The 21,888-nt window shown below is 36.0% G+C and overlaps 1 protein-coding gene across 1 annotated transcript in view; it reads right to left on the bottom strand.

The window, feature by feature from the left end:
- Positions 1–3,343: 3,343 nt before the first annotated feature.
- LOC150101770 (small nuclear ribonucleoprotein Sm D3-like) overlaps positions 3,344–21,888 on the bottom strand; it is a 31,452-nt gene continuing 12,907 nt past the window's right edge. Inside the window, exon 2 of the mRNA XM_090400319.1 lies at positions 3,344–3,741. Coding sequence (XP_090256445.1) covers positions 3,692–3,741 — 50 coding nt within the window. The 3' untranslated portion in view covers positions 3,344–3,691. The remainder of the gene's footprint in view (positions 3,742–21,888) is intronic.

The following is a 21,888-nucleotide window of genomic DNA, read 5'->3' as shown; positions in this document are numbered from 1 at the left end:
ATTATTATTCAAAGCGGTGTGCAGATCAGAATCAGAGCGCTCACTGCTCTCGCTTGTTAGTAAACGAATAAATGCGTAAGAACCTGCAACGGCACGTACTGGCGCTTTGAATGCGAGAGAGGCCGATAATTAGATACATTACTACTTAACAATATTCAATAAAAATTACAAGAATATTTATAAAAAAATAACAATTTTACTTACACGAGTTTCTGGGAAATTTTTGTTTGTAGCAATTTCTGTTGTGTGTTCTGTTTTGGCAATCCCTTTGAATACTACAACAGTAGTCGGCCATCATGTGAGAATCCCATCTTCCTTGGTACTGATGGGATAGGAAATGAAGCTTTATGCTCATGATGCAACCTAGGCACTGGAAATTTTCAAGCATTGTTTCCACTAGATCTTTGTAATTGCACGCTTTTTTGTTTCCAAGAAAATTATTCGCAACCATCGTAAATGAAGTCCAGGCCTCTTTCTCAATTTCGTTCATAGAGTTGATGAAATTTGGGTCTCTCATTAAAATTCTAATTTGCAGTCCATCAAATACACCGGCTTTAATTTTTTCATAACTAAGTCATGGAAATTTTTCACATATGTATTGGAAACAGTCACCTTATAAATCTAAAGCTTTAATATACTGCTTCATAAGACCTAGGATGTGTAGAGGTGGAAAAATGATTTTTTCTCTGTCGATTAAAGGTTGATTTATAACATTCTGTTCTCCAACATTTAAGGATATTCTAAGAGGCCAATGTTTCTGACTGCAGTGTTGGTTTCTAGCTCGACTATCCCAGAAGCATAGAAAACACGGAAACTTTGTATATCCTCTTTGAAAGCCAAGTAAAAAAGTTCACCATTTTAAGATCCACACAGATGATCCAGTTATGGTCTGTATATTTTAATAACTTCAGAACCTTTTTAATGTCCTCATATGTTTCCTTTAAGTGGACTGAATAGCCAATAGGAATTGAGCCATATACATTCCCATTGTGTAGTAAGACATACTTGAGACTTCTGCTTGAACTGTCGATAAATAAACGCCACTCATTTGGATGATATTGTACAACACTCATTTCAGTTAGTAAACCTGACACATTGTTACAGTAAACAAACCCACACTCGTGTTTAAAATATTGTACAAGATTACTTTCCCTGCTACGATAAAAAGTTATCTTCGTATCTTGCTCCAGTAAGTTTTTTCATTTAATCTTGAAGCTAACAATTCCGATGATTCCTTTGATAGGCCAAAATCTCTTACTAAGTCATTCAATTCTGCTTGAGTAAAACGTTGCGGTCCAGAACTAGAAATTAAATTTTCATTTTCTAAATCAACATCTGGGTCTTGCTCCTCAAGAACATCTACAGCTGGCATATCCCGATCATGCTCGTTCTCAAGTAAAGGAAGTCCTTTATAATTTTCTACACGACTTGCACACTTTATTTGGAGCCCATGAATTGTCTTGATCTGCAAGTTTTACGTCAAAGTATGCAAAGTACACTTTCTTAACGAAATCAGTGATATTTGTCCTTTGATTGGGAAGAACAGTAAAGCTGCCACAAATGTAGCAGAAGGAATCTACACTATTGACACATTTTCGAGTAGTAGATATGATGTATTTTCTTCACTGCCGACTAACATGCAATTAACAAGACAAAAAAAACCAGAGACTTTATTGAAACGTTATAAGCGCTCATCATACGTTCACGATCGATTAACTGATTTCGATCATTCTTTGTCCGCTAGGACGCATATAGCATTCATTTGTTTTAGGCAGTTGTCATCGCCTACTTTTCATCACCTAAACGTATTAGGTCAGTTATCGGCCTCTCTCGCATTCAAAGCGCCAGTATGTACCGTTGCAGGTTCTTACGCATTTATTCGTTTACTAACAAGCGAGAGGGGTGAGCGCTCCGATTCTGATCTGCGCACCGCTTTGAATAATAGGCTATATCTTCAGGAATTTTTCGAATTTCTTGATAAAAAGTTAGGAACAGATTTTTAAAAGTACATACTTTCAGAAAATAATATTAAAAAATCGATTTATTTGATCCTCTAAATAGTACTGCCTCCTTAAAACTATCAAAAACTTACAAATTAGCAAAAAGAAAATGCCATAGAGGAAAAACCTGACGCGATAGGGAAAAATGGGTTTAATATTTGAAATCAGCACACCCAAATTAGTAAAAAACAAGTGTCAGATCATAATCAGCAGAAAAAAATTTTTTTTTTTGTTGGCCAGTGTTATTTAAGGGTGACTGTTATTACAACAATGTCCCATGAATGGAATCCCTTAACAGATGTTGGGGATCCTGCCTAACCCTTCTTTATCCATAATAGTTTTTGTACTGGGTTGGGGATTGCTGAGGGCCCTGATAAACAAGATGATGAAAAATTACTCATTCTCAGAAGGGAGGAGATTCAGCACCAAAGTTCTCCACCAACTGTCTGGAAAGCAGACTGAACTCATGAGTGGAATGTCTGGGCAAACCCAGATATCATGACAGCACCAAAGCAACCTTTGGTGCCGTCATGACTTTGGACCAAAGTCAAGTCATTGGGCATGTGGAGGGAGACATACTGCAACATTAATGACCCTCGCAGTCAAGCCCATTAGCTGATTGCTCCTGACCAGGCCACCCAAGACCAGCCATCTTGCTGAGGTAGGGGCCTTGAACCACAACTAGTGGTTCAAGGCCTGTACAGCAGTAAGGCATTAGATCTAAGTGGTAATGGTCTGAAAGATAGGTGAGTAAAAAACCTCAGGAGATGGAGGAAAGAATACAGGAAGAAAGTATCAAACAAGATGAAAAATGGAAAGGACCAACATCATCACTAGGTAGGTTCTGTACAGTTCTTGATATTATATGTGAATAAATACATGAATGCAAAGTGTTACAAAAATTGAAATACATTTGGATATTACTGAGAGAAAATGGATATGAAACAAGTGATTTTTTTCAACTATATAGTCATTTCAGTGGTTAAACCAATATTAATTATTAAAATGATATTTATAAGCACACATTTTACATTATTACATGAGTAAACATTATATTATTCAGTAATTTACTTAAATTCTATAAAAATGCATACTCCATGAAATGCTTTTCATATAATGCAAATCATCATGCTACAACTATAAGCAATAAAAACACAAACATAACTTCTTTGAGTTTTCAGAGGAAATATATTTGGCAACCAATATTATTTTGATGTGTTCTTAATTAAGCTACAACTTAAATTTTGACTTCATTTACACTTTTGACTTTTTATCAACTATATTAAATAATCTTAGAAACCTTCTTGAGATGGAGCTAGGAAATAAAAAGATACTACTGGAAAAAACGAATGAATATCTTTATTTTTCATCTAATTACACAATGTGATATTCGGAAGTACTCAGCAGGCTACCATTTTCTAGAATCAAGGTGCCAAACAGTTTGCAAAACCGGCATTTTAGTTAAATGAACTGGGTAACTTTCAATGAAAAATTATTGGGAGAGGATAAGTAAGAAATGATTTTATTAACTTTTCATGACTACAAATAATGAAAATATGATGCAAATTAACTTTAATGACTGAAAACAAAATGAATTTGCTGTATCACAAATGGCCAAATTTCAGGAATGAAATTGCATAAGTCTGTGGATCAAAGTACCAAAAAATGAGGCATGCATTTATTTTCTGATGTTACTTTCTCCTCTGGAAAAGTGCTTTAGCTCGGCCACGTCCTCTTGCAGCTGAAAAAAAAAAAAAGGATAACATTTATACACTACTGGTTCGCATTAAAATTTTCTAGAAGAACTAACCAAGTAAAAACTTTTTTAAAAATAAATTATTGGTGATATGTTTTAAATAATTAATATACATTAAACAAAAACATTGCAGGTAATATTTTACTATTATTACATAAAAGGATAATTTTATGGAAGATCATGAAGTTTAAAATGAGCGAGCATCATGCACAGGAAAACTAGGTAACATAGGTGGTTTGTAAGAAAAGATGATTTGTATAAAGGAGAAAGTACGCAGGGAAAAGTACAGTGCTGGGATACTTGGGCAATATTTGTGAAAGATCAAAAATGAAACTGACAACCAAATACAAAGGCAAGAAGGGGGGAACCATAAGATGGAAGTTTGGTAAGTAGGTCTGTGTTCCAGAGTTGATCCAATGCAACAGAAATGTCAAGAGTAAGAACACAGGTTTCTCCACACTTTTTCATGGTTTTGGCCCAATGGTGGTGGCAATGGTTGGATCTGGTGCAGACCAAGAGTGGTAAAATCCATATATGCTGATTACTAATTTGTAAAATGGTTGTTGATGACAATCTCCATTGTTTTGAGGGAAATACTATGATGGCACTGGATGACAGCTTGAGAGTTGACTTTTATTGCCCACTTTTCAAATGAGTTGGATTATAGGCTTCCTTCTAAGCTGATGCAAATCAATGTCAGATTTATATTTGTTGCCTCCTTAGCTTAGAATGATTATGAAAGGCTTACAAACCAGTGAGAATGATTTCTATACTCATTAACCCCAGACATTTGGATAGGTACCTCAGAAAAGAAAAGTCCTGGAGATTACCCCCACCTGATATGCTTTTACTACCAAAGGATAGGATGAAAGGAGTGATTACGGGGAGGAAGTTGTGGGAGAGGAAAAGATTATGGTTTGAGTTACTGAGAGGAGAAGTGAGGTGACCTTTACAGCATATCCAGAAAAAGAACATGCTTAGACAGATGATTTGCATTATATGATGTTTAAACCTTTCACATCTCTTCGTTTGGTAAGTGGAATTGGAAAAGGAAGCCAGATGGAGTTGCGGACACTGTGGTCATCAAAGATGATGATTTCAGTGTTATAATCATCTGGACTACAGGAAAAAACCGTACTTCTGAGATGAGAAGTTGAAGAGGTCACAGTGATGTTCAGAATTTGAAGAGTAATAGATATAGCATATGAACATTACCAAATGTTACAAGGAAATTAAATCAGTGAACCTCAAAAATAGAGGATTCCATTTTTGGCTCTGTATAGATGTTGCTTGCACAGATTAAGTCTTGGGCAAGCAACAACAGTTCTCCCAAAGGCACATGAATCACCAAGGTTGATTCATGTGCCTTTGGGAGGTAAGGTGGAGTGATTGCTGTTGTAGCAGCAAATTGGAATTCTGATCTTGATGTCAGCAAGTATGATGTTCATAATTTATGTTAACATTTATGCTGCAAATATTGGGTGAAGAAACATATGTGATTTTTTGGGATATTATTATCATCATCATCATTATTATTTTTTGTTAGGATTCTTTGTTTTCTGGAGTTAGTTTGAGGGATTTTTGTTCATTATTTTTTAATTAGTTATAACTGTTTGCTTTTTCATAGTGCTCTATAGAATATTGAAGATTATTACCAGATTATCTTCTGATAAACCAGTTAGGACATGTAAAGGAAGGCAGCCAATAAGAAGTAAAAGAGTTCTAAACAACACATCAATTTAAAAAAGTCAATAATTTTAATTAGCTATCTATACTCTATATCAGGGATTCTTAACCTATGGTACACGAGCCACTGCCTTACTGGTACATCTAATAACGTGAATTAAATATAGTGGTATGCCACTGGAAAAGGTTGAGAACCCCTGCTCTATATTATACTATATCTGACTTACTCTTACTACTACTACTACTACTCTTAGCCTCAAATCTAATCTGTGGTTTTGATTTTTGAATTTTGAGATCTTCCATAACTATTGTCTTAAACACTATCTTTCTTATTCTTTTCAAGAGGAGCAAGCATAATATAGTGAATTTCAATGCTACCAAAATCTGCATCACATCTTATTTCTCCAAAGAGAGAGCCCACTTCAATCTTCCCTACTTTTAATATTTAGATATCTAGTCAAGATGAGCTGACTTGCACCTCTAGTAATTCCTGATATTAACACCTTGTATCCACACCTGCCTGGCCTCCAAAAAAAAAACTTGATGCCTGTTTCCATTTAAAACAGTGCTTCTTACTAATACTACTCCTAACATTATATAATTCCAAAATCCATCCAACTTTAATAATATTCTCATGTTTGAAGTGGTGCACAAGTAATCCCCTTACGAATTTTTGATGTTATCTAGAAGAGAGAGAGAGAGAGAGCAACTATTTGCATGACAGATACCCCCAACCTTCCAGACTCATTTTCTAATAGATATTTGATGCATCATGCCTTTTCTTGAGGTCCTTTCATGGATGCTGCTCCAATGAGGTGACCACCAACATTCTGCCATTCCTCTAAATATGTAAAAATAAAAAAAGCAGACATCTACATACTGTTCAGCTTGTCTTATCAAACCTATTTCTTGTCCTCCTTTTTCATTCCATTTACTTCTGTTCTCTGGAACAGCCCTTCCCATACCACTTTTCAACTAAACACCACTGCAATCTATGGTAATTCGAAAAAAAATCAATGTATCTATTATTTGTCTTAAAAACTTGCCCGTGGCATTGATGTATTAATTATAAGTTTGCCATTTTTTGGATGTGGGGTGGGAATATATAAACAAAATAACCTTTCAATTCACCTTAGTTCTTATTTTTTAGTTATTGCAATGTGTTCTCATTCAAACTTTTCTATTTTGATTTCAAAGTATCCACACAAAAGCTTAAAAAAGACAAATTATTGGATCAAATTGATGGCTGGTCTCTTCCAAATTCTGATGTAGTCAGTTTTGACATATTTTCAATATGATTTTTGCAATAATCTTAACTGACAGAAATATGAAATAATTTTAAATTTATTAAAGCGAATATTTCTCAGGAGTCTCCATACCCTAGTCAGTAACAATGATACTCTTTGATTGGAAAGGAAAGTTCTGACTCCCACAAGATGCAAAGAACCTTTTTAAGGGGCTTTTCAACTTAAGGAGAGTCAGATGATCTCATGTGAAGACAGAATGATGTCAGTTATGAAATTTATAAGGTCAAGACCAGAAGAGTTATAACTATTGTATGGAAAGATAAGTGTGAGTATGAAAAGAAAATGGCTCTGCAAGCTAAAGACTACACAAAAGAATTCTATCATTATACTGCAATTAAAAGAAAGGGTATCTCTACTGAATGTTAATGGCACGTGGATGACAGAGTCAACAGAGACTATTGAACTAATGAGTTCCAATTTTCCTAAAATCTATCACTTGGGTGTATGCAACATTGAGTTCACTGCAACCTCTTCAACAGATGAAGGCTAAGAGTGTTCAAGTTGAACTGGCTGTTCCTTCGACAAGACTATATAATGAGTTTCAGAACAAGAAAGATTCCAGAGAAGTGAAAAGAATGTATAATATTGTTGGATCCTACTTCTTAATTTATACCTTGGATCCGACATGTTAGTCACTATGATGTTCTTAAACAAAATTATAAGTTGCTAGTTGATTTCTAATTCAATATAGAGAAAATTTATATTTATAGACTGCGCCACTCTATATGTGAATTAGTTCAAGAATTGAAGAAAAACCAATTCACAACTATCCTCTTTTATATGATGTTATTATATATACTGGCCGAGTATATTTAACTTACTTAATTTTCCCGCTTTGGTTCGAATATTTTATGAATGGTGCAGTTAAAGAGATTCAGGCAAAATACAACTTTTCATTAACAAAAACAAACATTTAATTTTAAAATCATGAATTTTACACTTAACTTCAAAATACTAAATAAGTTATTATAAATACTTCAGCCTTTCTGATAATAAAGTCATGCAAACTCAGACAATGGTAATTCTGTTATCTGTAATACAGTCTTCTCATAGTTCTTTAAGTTCTAAATACAATAAAATCACAGTAACACCACTTTACAAGCAAACTCTTTTAAATTTTCACTTCAGTTAATCTTCGCGATAGTTACTGTTAACATAAGGAAATTCTAGGATGAAACTCACACACTTCTCTGTACAGAAATATTAAGGTTGGAATAATCTTACCGATAATCCTTTATCTTCATCTACTTATACACAAACACTTTTTATAACCGTAAACACTTTTAACAATAAGCAGCACTCATTAAAATAAATCTTCTAAGCATTAACTGAATTAATTCACGGGCACAATACATATAATCAGACGTTCTTGTATGAAGCACTACTGAACACAATAATTCTTAACTTGGGGTTTTATATGCACAGTTGTTCATCATTCCTCCGGCATTCAATTAATTCTTTAGGCAATATATTTCTAAGCACAGCTAACGGTAAACTTCAACTTTTACAGCCTCAACTATTCTCCAGTAACTTAGTGCTTTGCTTCAAGGTTCCGTATGTCCTTGAAAGATCGGCCCTGAAATTGAATCTGAACTCAAATATCGCTAGTCTATTTAGTAGTCACTCAGCTGTCTTCCGTAGCTATAATTGTTATTCTACAACTTATTAGCTAACTGCTTCTAGACTAGTAGACTTAAATTAGCTGCTTGAGTAACTTGCCGACTCGCTATTATCGCACTGTGATTGCCGAATACCCGATTCCCACCTAATGCCAATCCTTCTCTCTCTAATAAATCTCTAATGCTCTAATCTCCTAATTAATTCATAATTCCAGCGTTCGTCGCTTATATATCTGTTTTTTTCCTCCTAAATTGCTCACGTCATTTCTTTCTCAAACTCTTTTCAATAAACTTCACGTGGTGTTCCAAAACGTGCTCGCTCACTTACATATGTTTCCATGACAACAAAACAAAATATAATAAAATTGAGCTATTACATAACGTTAAACTTTACAAACAGGAATAAATAGAGAATATTTACATTTCAAATAATGCGCAGTTAAATTATCAAATACAAGTTCTTATAATATTAACATAGTAATAATTAAAATAGCTTAATAATATTTTATCACAGGATTTTTCTACTATTAATACATACGTTCTTGATTAAATGATTAAATATTAGATAAAATTAAAGGTAGTTATATGAATATTAATTTGTAAAATAAGTTGTTTACATTAAATAATATTTACAAGTCTAGCCTTTGTGATGGAAGATCATGTTGGATTCTGAATCAAATAATAATTACTCTAATCTCTATATAATCAGAATCCAACAATATTCCCACTGCACAAGAGTAATGAGAAAGACAGTATCTCTACCTATCGCAATTCCCTAGAGTGGTGGTGAAGATTTTGGAAAAGTTGGTATGAGCCAACATACTGAAATGGCTTTACTAAGGGAAGATGATGTTTGAGCAACTTATTCATATTTTATAATTATGTTAACATTGAGTTATACAAGGTAAATAGATGGACCATGATAAGCATAGCCTCTGCTAAGGCTTTTGATAGAATACAGCATGAAATATTGTTGCATAAATTGGGAACTGGATTATAAAATATTAGCTTGAATAAGAAGATGACTGACTACCAGATATCAAAGTGGTATATACAGGATGAGAGTCTACAGGATTTAAATTGATTGTAGTGGGCCACAGGGATCAGTCCTCGATCCATTGTTATTCAATCATTATAATAATGGAAAGGATTTGACAGGTGACACAGCTCTTTACAGATGATGCAAACATAGGCAGAGTAATCAAGAATGCAGTACTTGAAAAATGGCTGTCAGCTCCATGTTACTAAATGTAAAGTTTATGCACTTTGGTGTGTGCTGAGATATTCAATGGCACATTATCAGGGCTGGATTACCCATTAAGCAAAATAAGCACGTGCTTAGGACATCATGGGAAAGGGGGGGGGGCACCACAGAATTTCTGCTTTAGTTAGATGACGAATTTAATTTAAATTAACTTTTAATTAGTTTTTCATTGTTTTTATCTTTTCTTACTGTTACCTACTTTGTTTCAATAAATAATGACGTGTAGAAGGCCTAATAAAACTCTAACCACGTGCATGACTGTTCGTTTACACCGTATTATCGTTCATGATGCTTTCTGGCACTACCATTGCGTCAAATGAGGTAATTTTTTATAATTCACGTAACCATTTTATTTTCCTGTCTGTTTTAGGTCTTGTTTTAATAAATCATGTCTTATAAAAGGGTCCAGAAGCAAATATAAAACAAATCACGTGGTTGTCCCAGAAACATGCCTCCGGCAAAAGGCCTAGCTTTCGCAGAAGTGTGACTCCGGTAAAATTAGAGTTAATTAAAGCACGAAAGCACAAGATTCAGCTGTAAGCCGAAAATTAAATTGTTCGTATGATTTTGCCTGTGATATGTGTAACTGTGTTGATTGCCACCTAATATATTCGACAAAATAATCTTTTTATTTCTGTATTTAACAGATCCCAAGAACCAAGATGAAACGTGTTCAGTTAAGTGGTGCACAAAAGCGAAAACTATCAAAAAAGAAACACAAGGAGACTTTGGAATTAGATTCCAAGACTGCAATTCACATAAGTTCCACAACATTATATACCAATTCCTGATCAGAGCCAATCTCCGTCATCAGAAGTGGACACAAATACCACTTTGATCACTTCAAAATCAAAATATGATGATGTTGGAATCATCAAGGTGTCACAAGCAGGTTCATCTATCACACGTCTCACTACTGACCTCACTTTGTCTGTAAATTCTCTGATATCTCTACTGCAAATGTTGATGCAAGTTGCTTTACAAAACATTCTGAGGTTGAAATAATTGCTGAAAATGAAAGTTTAGTGGGCCATGGTGATGGTGGTGAAATGATTCAGTCTGCAAAAGATACAGGGTTGTGGCTTGATTTCTCTGCTGATGACGTGGCTTATTGGACTGCTTGTGGACCCAGTGACTGTCAACACCACAATGGGCCATTTGACAAGTCTTACAGACATTTCAGTAGTGGCAAACCAGTAAGAAACTTTTTGTTGGGACATAAGCCAATGGTGAGGAAGACAAGAGAGAGTGGTTACTGTATTCACCATCAACGGGATCAGTTTATTGTTTTGTTTGTAAACTGTTTGCTCCTAAAAATTTCTCACATTTTGTTACAAGAGAAGGGTTCAGTGATTGGCGAAATACTATTGTAATTGATCAACATGAAAAAAGCACTACTCACCGAGACTCTATGCTAACATACTTAACTTGCAGACAAGGTGTAGGGTTGGGACAACAGTTGGAAAAACAAATTCAGGAAGAGTGTGATTACTGGGAACATGTCCTGAGGTGTGTCATAGCTGTTATTCGTACATTAGCTGAACGTGGCTTGGCTTTTCGAGGAACAGAAGAAAGATTTGGATCATTGCAAAATGGGAACTTTTTAGGGCTGCTTGAGCTCATAAGTCAGTTTGATCCATTTTTAGCATGTCACATTGTGAAATATGGAAATTGTGGCAAAGGAAATCCTTCTTATCTGTCCAAAGCCACCTGTGAGGAACTCATTCAACTGATGGTTCAAAATGTCCACATGCTTATTGTTGATGAAGTAAAATCTTCTGGTTATTTTAGTTTGTCAGTTGATTCAACACCAGATCTGTCACATATCGACCAGTTAAGTGTTGTACTTAGGTACTTAAAAGATGGACAGCCTATTGAACGCTTTTTAACCTTTCTGGAAATGAAAAGCTATACCAGTGAGGAAATGGCAAATCAGGTGTTGCAGTACTTACATAAAGTTTGTCAGCTAAACTTTTCAAAGGAAGTGCTACCAGATGTTGATTACAAGGCAGCTCAAACTCGCAAGCGTATCAGAAAGAAGGTACCCAATGACGGAGATGCTCCAGAAGTATATCTGAATGCCAGAGATAAATTTCGTATCACCACCTGTTACACAATTGTTGACAAACTTGAAACTGAGATGAGAAAAAGAGGAGAGATATACAAAGAAATATCAGAGAGATTTTCTTTTCTAAGTGATGTGCCACATAATGCTACTTCAATGACTTCATCATCTACTGAAATTGAAATGTATTCTCAGTGTTGTCAAAAGCTGATTGATGCTTACCCAGAGGACTTGAACACTAATTTCTCAGCTGAGCTTCAGCAGTTTCACTCATATGTGTGCCATAAGTTCAGTGCAACAAAAAATGTAAAAACAAGATTCAGTCATGCTGAACTTTATAAAATAATTGTAGAAGGCAATATTGAGTGTGCCTTTCCAAATGCAGACATTGCCTTTCGTATATTTTTAACATTAATGGTCACAAATTGCTCAGCTGAGCGTTCATTTTCTCAGTTGAAGTATGCTAAAAATCCCATCAGAACAACTATGCAACAGGCAGGTTTACCGCCTTATCTCTACTAAGTATAGAAGCAGATGTGTTACGTAAGATTAATTTTGAGGATCTGGTCAAAGACTTTGCAATTAAAAAAAGTAGGAGAAAACTTTTCAAATCTAAATAAAGTTGAAGTATAAAAAAATAACCATTATTTTTCATCTTACTATAAGTTTTGTTTCATTTTGAAAAATAAAAATTTATTTTATGGTTTATATTTTGAATTACATATACATGGGGCACCAAAATCTTTTAAGTGCTTAGGACCTCTATGGGTCTTAATCCGACCCTGCATATTATACTGATGGGATTATGCTAGAAGAAGCTGATCAGGTTAGGGATTTTGGAGTTTTAGTAGATAGCATGCTGAAGTTCAAGGGCAACACAGAAAAGATTGCAAATACAACTCAGAGGATAATTGCAATGCCTGAAATGAAACCTTAATATGCAAGGATAAGGAAATAATTTCAATTTTGCCTCTTTACAAGGCCATGATACCTTAGTTAAGACTACTGTACACAAGGTCTGAATTCCATGGTCATATTGTGCAGAGAGTGCAAAGGGAAGTGCTAAAGATGATATTGGATTGTGGAATAAAAATTATGAAGACAGATGAAGAATTTGTGGACTGCATACACTAGCAAACAGAAGAAAGAAGGATAATGTGATAGAGACCTACAACTTCTGAAAGGGTCACATACAGGATACCAGGAGATGGAATTTTTCATTTTATGGGAAAACGGAGAGAGAGGATGAGAGAGCTACATTTTTCTGTCATAGAGTAGTGCATGACTTCTTCTAGGGGATCTCTTTTAATAATAATATATTTCAAAATATAAAAATGTATTAAGATATGCTATAACAACATATGCATTCTGTGCAGACTATAAACAAATTAAGATATCTTTCCTGCCAGATCAGCTTTATCATTTTATGCTGCAGTAATATTAATCTGTTTACTTTATAGTCAGCACAGAATGCATGTGCTGTTTAGATGTTAATATTTTATCGACACTGTAATGACAACACACAAAATATTAACAGCTATGCCACTATGCAATTAAGCTAAAACATTATAACCATATAACAAGATAGCAGATGACTATGTATATTATATATAAATAGGTGTGTGCTTACTAATTCTAGTAGGTAGGAATAACTTAAGCAGTGTAAAAAAAAAAAAAGGATGTGAAAGGATTGTTGGAAGAAATGAGAGTGAGAAAGTGAAATCGTAAGTAAATCATCTGTATGATAGAAATGAACGATTAGGAAGGGCTATGATGGCAAACGATTAAATATGTATGCTGTATAGAAGGAATAGATGTGAGTTTTTGGAAGTGTGGAGTGAGCCTGATGAAACAATGAATTTGTATAAGAGGGACAGCATACACTTGAATGCATTTGATATCAGGAATCTTGAGAAATTATCAATTGGCATGAGACCTAACACAGAAAACCAGGGAAATCAGATTATGCAGGTAAATTATTCTTCTTATTAGAAATAGAGAGGTGAAGTTTGTTGCCTTGATGAATGTGCTGAGACCTAATGTGAGAAAGTGAAAATAGTAAGTAAATCACCTGACTGTATGCATTAATGAGACCTGACTATTAGAGGCAGACATACTAACTGATATTGAGTGTAAAGGTTAAGAGTATTTTTAGAAACAACAGACAGGATAGGAGAGAAGGGGATGTACTGCTCATGATATTGGATGATCTGAATCCAGTTAGACTTGAGACCTATGACTGCAATATTAGTATCAGTTTTTCATGAGGCAGTGAGTTTGAAGCCATCTGGTATGAAGAGGAGTCTAACAAGATCAAATGCATAGTAGGGTGATATTAAATACCTAGAGGATCGGTTGCTATTGATAAAGAAATGCATCAAACAAAGATAATGGATGTAAAACAAATTGCAGAGTGAGGAAGGCAGACCTATGGTCTGCCTTCCTCACTCTGCAACTGGATCACCAACTTTCTCACTTTGTGTCATGTGGACAGTTTACTCTCCTCAGATTTCCCCACCAACACAGAAGTACCACAGGTCAATGCAATTGATAAATTTCTTTCACCCACTTTCTTCCTCTTGAATATAAATGACTTGCTCTCTCAGACTTCCAATCCTATCCATAGCTTTGTGAATGACAGTACACTCCATTCCTCGATTTCATTTGACAAACCTTGTAGTGCTCAAGTATTAGAATCCTCAAGATGTACAATGACCAGAGATCTGAACTCATATCTCCTACTATATCCTAGTGGGGCAAGGACAACCTTGTAAATTGCAATGCCACAAAAACTCAGTCCTGACTGATTTCTCACAATAAAGAGCTCACATCCCTCCACCCCTATCTTTGGTAATACTGAGATATCCAAACACGATCATATTTCTCTACTCAGACTGACCTGCACCTCTGATCTCTCCTGGCACAACCACATTTCAACTATAGCTTCTGCAGCCACCAAAAAACCTGGTGTACTTTTTTTGCACAAGACACTATTTCACACCTGCTAACTGTATACTAAGCCCAAATACGTCCAGCCATGGAATATTGCTCCCATATTTGGGGTGGTGAACCAAAATCCTCTCTAAGATTGCTCGATTCTATCCAGAAGAAGGCAATCCAGCTAATTAATGATCCCTCTCTCTCACACAAACCAACCTCAATCCCTTTCACAGATGTTCAGTTTCTGTTTTGTGCCTCTTCTACAGATACTTTCATGGGCACTGCACTGCTGAATTGGCCACTATTATTCCTCCACTCTACTCCAAAATCATTAAAACAAGAGCCACTGCTAACCAACACCATTTTACAGTCCATCTTGAAACCCACCAAACCAACTTACTGCCTCCTCTTTCATTCCATCTATTTCTGTTCTTTGGACATCTTCCCCACTCTGCCTTCCCCAAAAATTACAACCATCAGCTGTTCAAGTAAAATGCGACAGACTCCTCCTCTATTCTTTCCCCCACACACAGCATGTGCTATAGGTCTTGTGGCCTTTTGTGGGTGGATCAGATATAAAAAAGCGGTATGTGACAGAAGGAACTCATGGTCAAAGAGTGTTAGATCTGATTATAGTGTCGGGGGGGGGTTTGCTGTTAAAGATGCAACTATTCTACCTCCAGTTGTGACAGTGATCATATGGGAAGTGGCCAAGTTTATGAATGTTCCATTCAGAAAAGGTTACATACTGAACTATAAAGTAGGAAATCATGACCACCTGAAGAGTATGCAGGATTCTGCACCATGATATCAGTTGTTAGATGGGAAAGATATCGACAGTGCATGGAAAGCATTCAAAAAATACTTAAATGATGCAATAGCAGAATGGGTCCCTACACTTCAAAGAATAAATAGGATAACATTAGAATGGATTTGTAATCTTATCAAGCAAGAAATTTGTAAGAAAAGAATGATGTGGATGGAATATTGTGTTAATAAGGATGATGTCAATTATGAAAATTATAAGGAACAGGCCAGAAGTGTTACAGAAAGTGTGGTACAGAAAGCAAAGTTTAAGTATGAAAATGAACTAGCTCTGCAAGCTAAAGACAACCCAAATCAATCGTAATGCTGCAAGTAAAAGAAAGAAAGAATATAAAAAAATAACTACTGAATAATTACTGAATGTAGATGCAACTGTTCAACTAATGAGTGCCCATTTTTCTAAAACTATCAATCAGGTGTATACAACATTGAGCTTACTGCTACCTCTTCAATGGATAAAGAACTCAAGTGTATGAGGAGGCGGTACTAGAGCTGTTAAACAAACTGAATAAGAAACAGGCAATAGGGACTGATGGGATATCAACACAGATGCTAAGTGTTCAACCAAACTAGCTTTCCTTTGACCAGGTTATATAATTTGATATGTATCCTCAATGGTGTACAGCCTTTTTGTTGATGATTTTTCTCAAAATTAATCAGCTATCTTTAGTAAAGAGTCCAATAATGTCAGATTTTATATTTCAGTCTCCTAAGGCATTTATATGGCATCATGGGAGGCACACTCAGTCAGCAACATGTCTATCAAAATGAGCTTAGAAGTTGTTTACACTACCTGCATTCACAATGCACTCATGCAATGCAATTCCACTCACTATATGGCATCATGGGGGGCACACTCAGTCAGCAACATGTCTATCAAAATGAGCTTTGAAGTTATTTACACTACCTGCATTCACAATGCACTCATGCAATGCATTTCACTCACTAACAGCTCGCCATGTAAAAAAATCTACTCCTCACATCCTTCTTCACCACATCTTTATACAACTAACAGGGATGGCCTCTCATTCTTCTCATTTTAACATCCACTCTTTTTATAATTCCTTCTCTATTAATCTGATAGAATCCCTTAACTAACTTGAAGGTCTCTATCATATCTGCTCTTTTCCTCCTATCCACCAACCTCTGTAATCCAAAATTTAGTTAAGGAGTCCTGTAGATTTTGGCTAGATTCATTTAAGAGTATAATATCTGCATAAAGTAAACAACTGCAATTAACATCTTCAATTTTGATATCAAATTCAGTACTATCACTTTTCTTCATAATGTGATTCATACAGATGAATAACAGTGGAGATACTATGTACCCGTTCCCCTTTTTTTATGTGACTCCCACCACAAAAATTTACAAACCAATAGTACATTAGTACCCTGGGTGAGATAAGGATTATTTTTTCTGTACTTAGTCTGGCAACTCTACTCTAGAGATCAAACACAGAACTTTTTCAAGCCACCTCAGACCTCTAATAAGCAGAGCAATGGTCTCGCAATGGGCAATGAAACTCATCTACCACCTGAACACATCCTGATTTTACATTGTTGAGAGGTGGTTGCAGGGTTGACACTGGGGAGTTCTTTCGCTTGGTTGAACAGCAGGAAGGGGTGATGACAAGAGGCCATCCCTGGAAGTTACGAAAGGAAATGGAAACTGTGAGCAAGAGGGTGAGGAGTGGTTTCTTTGCATGGAGGGTGGTTGAACCATGGAATGCATTGCCTGATGGAGTTGTGAGAGCGAGAACGGTCAAGGAGTTTAAGGAATGGTATGATAGACTGTGTTTCTTAGGGGAGGGGGGGAGACCTCTCGATGAGTCTTGATAGACTTTGTGTTTCTTAGGAAGGACCTCCCACGATGAGTCTTCTGACTCCATGGAAGCCTGAATAATAGTAATAATAATAATAATCTTCCTGTACTTTCTTCAATTTTAACACGACTTAAATATAGATTATGTAACATTTCTGGATGATGTCTTGTTTACATCAAATAATTGAAGCATTTTGAACAGCTTTTCTTTTGGAATCTTATGTACTTTTTTGTGCCTTTGTACAAAACTAATTTCCAAATCTTTGTGATATTCCAATGATTTCTTAACCATAGTAGACCTGTTTTTATGACCACTCTGCTTTTACAACTGATATAAATTTTCTATATGACTGTAAGAAGGCTTGTTTAGGGAAGCCAAGCAACTGAAATTTGGATCCATCAATAGTAGGTTGCTAGACTACAGCACAGAACCAATAAAATATTATAAATATTTTTGCAATAACTGAATTTTCTGTCACAAAATACTGTATACATATTTGCATAAAAAAAGAAAGCACTGCTGTGCAGAGGTGGCTGGAAGACAGCACAATGATCCAAGAGTTGGATGCAAATTCAGAATACAAAGGCTTCAAAAAACCATCAGAGATGCCTAGAATGAACTTGCCAAATATAATACAAAGGATGTTTGAAAGAAACTATGCTCACAGCTAATTGAGGACTTTGAAGTCTTCAATCTTTTATAGAAAAGCCAATGACCATGGACAATAAATCAGTTTACATCGTCTCTGGTGAAGATGTAAACGAATTGCTGAACTTGACCAAAAAGGAGCTTACCATTGAGGAACTACCAATGATGTGTTACAAATGATAACTGACACTGGGTTTAATAGGTCGTGATAATATATAGTTAAACTGACTAGTTTCGTCACATAGGCTAGTGGTTTCTTCTGAGTTAGGAAGAACAAAAAAAAAATATATATATATATATATGTCATGAAATTTCATGACTCTTATATCATGAGATTTCAGAAATCTCTCTCAAAATCAATCTCCTGAAATCTCATGACATAAGAGTGGCTTTCAAGCCCATTGTGATTATATGAGCTTTGTTACATTCACCTAAGGACCACAATCCTTTCAACAAACATCCTTTAGTTTACAATATTCCATGTTCTCGTGGCATTGCATACACAGGACAAACATCTAGAAGTTCAGAAATTAGACAAAAAGAATATATTGGAGATGTTAATAAGAACAGAGAGGACAGCACAAACCTAGCTTTTCACTTCTTCCACACTCACCACAATCTTGAATGGGACAAGAGCTCCATGCCTTACATAGAAGACAACTTCAGTGCCTGCAACATCAGAGTCTATGATGGTTATCCACTCACAAGGCATGCTCAACAGAAATCAAGGAATGATTTTATGTGATATTTGGAAGTCACTTATTAGATCTTTCCACATGTCAGACTTTTTTTGCCAACTATCATGCATACCTACTGAACAACGACTGACCTACACCAGCTTACATGCTCCACTTTTTTTTTTTTTTTTTTTAAATTTTTGTGTAATGTTTCTACAATATTCAGTTTTAGTTATGTAATGGTTCATGCTTACTGCTTATTGTATTTTTTTTGCTATTCCTAACCCAGAAGAAGCACACTAGAACATGTGGCAAAACTAGTCAGTTAATATAGATAGTTAAACAACTATTTATATTATCACGACCTATTAAATCCAATGTCAGTTATCATTTGTCGCATTTGTTTTTTGGTCGAAAAATCTACATACAATTTATCTGCAAAATCTGAAAAAAAAAATCTATAAAGAAGATGATATTAGCACTGGAGTATTGGTTATGCAGAGCAGTTGAGGGAATGTAGATTGCAGAGGTGGATGAATAGTAAGAAAAGAGGCAATATGATGGAGATCTTCAAGTTAGTAAAGTGATTTTACCAAATTAATACAGAAGAAATTATAAAAAGATTATAAAATGGACAAAGGATTAAACTAAATTTATTATAATCTAACCAAGTGGGAAAAAACTTCCAACATCTTTCTCTAATCCAGAGTAATTTAATAATAAGGTGAGACACCTTTTGGCAACTCGTATAGGTAAATATAACTTCTCCATTACTTCCACCTTAGTATCACCACCTTTGGGTCTGGCTCCCACTGACGAGACCTCAATAAAGGTTGAAACTGGTCTGGGTAGTGGCCTTTCCATTAATATGTAGCATTATACAACTATCTATATTATCACGATCTATTAAATCCAATGTCAGTTATCATTTGTCACATTTGTTTTTTGGTCAAAAAATCTACAACTACAAAAAAACGTCAACTTCGGGAAGTTTCATGGAGGGAGGAATTGAAAGGCCGGGATATCATTAGTGCGTGGGAAATTGTGAAAGAATATTTGTTAGCAGCAATGGTAAGTTGTATACCACGAGTGAAGAAGAGGACACAATTTGGAGTAAAGTGGATGACAAACAATATTAAACAGGAATTGCATGTGAAAAAGAGGCTATGGAAGAGATATAAGGAGACAGGGTGAAGAGAGGATGCATGAAGAAAATAAGACACAGGCCAGAAGAGTGACTAGTGTGGTAAGGAAAGCGAAACTGGAATATGAGAGAAGATTGGCCCTAAGATCCAAAGAAACTCCTAGGGAATTTTTTAGCTATGTGGCCAGCAGGAGGAGAAATGACTGTGGAAGAATGATATTGTGGGATAAAAATGGGAATAGAGTGACTGATGCAGAGGACATAGTGGAATTGTTCAATGAACACTTTATTGGAGTATTTCATCCTAGAGGAGTCAGTTTTAATGCTAGAGGGATAGGGCTGGTTCGAGGTTTAGAGGTACAGGAGGAGAGTGTGTTTCAGATACTGAGTACTCTGGATGTCAGCAAAGATTTCGGACTGGATAGTATTTCGCCACGAGTTTTGAGAGAATGTGCTAGGGAACTGATGCCTTTAACCTGGCTTTTCAATGAAAGACTGGCTTCGGCAAAGGTGCCCAGGGAATGGAAGGAAGGTAAGATAGTTGCATAAGGGTGGTAACAGACTGGAAGTGTCTAATTATAGGCCAGTCTGTGTGTCATCAGTAGTTGTTAAGATCTTGGAGAAAGTAGTGAGGGACCAAATACAGCATTGGGCAGATGAGGGTAATGTTATCTGTGAGAGTCAACATGGATTTGTGAAAGGGCGCTCTTGTTTTAGCAATATGCTAGCCTTTTATAATAAAGTTACAAGAACATTAGATGAGGGAAATGCATATACTGCAATTTTCTTAGACTTAGCAAAGGCATTTGACAGGGTGCCACATGATAAGCTGATATTTAAGTTGCAGCACATGGGTCTGGATGTCAGATTGGTCAACTGGATTCAGGATTGGCGGTCTGATAAGTATCAGAGAGTTGTGTATGGTGGAGCAGTTTCAAGGAGACAGAGGGTTACAAGTGGGGTCCCACAGGGATCAGTACTAGGACCTATATTGTTTAACCTTTATATCAATGACATTGCCAGTGAATTGCAAGGGGATATTCAGTTGTTTGCGGATGATGCGAAGCTGGGAAGGATTATTAGTAATAGTGCAGATGTAGTAGCCCTGCAAGAGGATTTGAATAAGCTAGATAGATGGGCAAATGAATGGGGGGGGGGGGTCAGTTTAATGCAGCAAAAAGTAAGGTCTTGAGGTTTGGGAAACATTGATAGGATGCTGCATACTCTATGGGAGGAGTTATACTGGAGGAAGTAGGGGAGACAAGAGATCTGGGGTTGATGATTGATAGAAACCTGAAGTTTAGGGGACATATTGCAAAGGTGGTGAAGGTAACACAGAGGATTGCTGCTATTATGAGAAGGACACTGACCTGCAGAGATAAGAGGGTTATCATTCCGTTGTATAAGTCTCTGATCAGACCACACTTGGACTATTGTTCTCAGATTTGGTCCCCAGGATTTGAAGGGGATAAATTAACTGTGGAAAGGATACAAAGACGGATGACAAAGATGGTTTCAGGAGTGTACAAGGATAGTTATGAGGATCGGCTGAGAGAATGTGGACTGCAGAGTTTGGTGGATAGAAGGAGAGGTGATATGATTGAGACTTTTAAACTGTTGAGAGGTGGTTACAGGGTTGACACTGGGGAGTTCTTTCGCTTGGTTGAACAGCGGGAAGGAGTGATGACAAGAGGCCATAAGTTACGAAAGGAAACTGTGAGCAAGAGGGTGAGGAGTGATTTCTTTGCGTGGAGGGTGGTTGAGCTGTGGAATGCATTGCCTGATGGAGTGGTGAAGGCAAGAATGGCCAATGAATTTAAGGAGTGGTATGATGGACTTTATGTTCTTAGGAGGGACCTCCCACGAGTCTTTTGACTCCATGGAGGCCTGAATAATAATTATACATGTCCTCAAGGAGATGTGCTTCGTATTATGGGAGATACTAAGACAAGTGATGAGAGCTTAGTCCACCTTTACCATGAGTTGCCTCAGTCCTGAAGATACTTCAGGCTCAAACTTTGTTTGCTTACACTTGGATAAAGGATTAAACTAAATTTATTATAGAACATGTGGCAAAACTAGTCAGTTAATATAAATAGTTAAACAACTATCTATATTATCACGACCTATTAAA

The sequence above is a fragment of the Typopeltis vanoorti genome, chromosome 11 (genome assembly GCF_054136105.1).
Source record: "Typopeltis vanoorti isolate ZY-2024b chromosome 11, IOZ_Tvanoo_1.0, whole genome shotgun sequence".
Lineage (NCBI taxonomy): Eukaryota > Metazoa > Arthropoda > Arachnida > Uropygi > Thelyphonidae > Typopeltis > Typopeltis vanoorti.
Note: the sequence above shows the minus strand (reverse complement) of the source record. Positions and strands in the feature narration are given on the sequence as shown.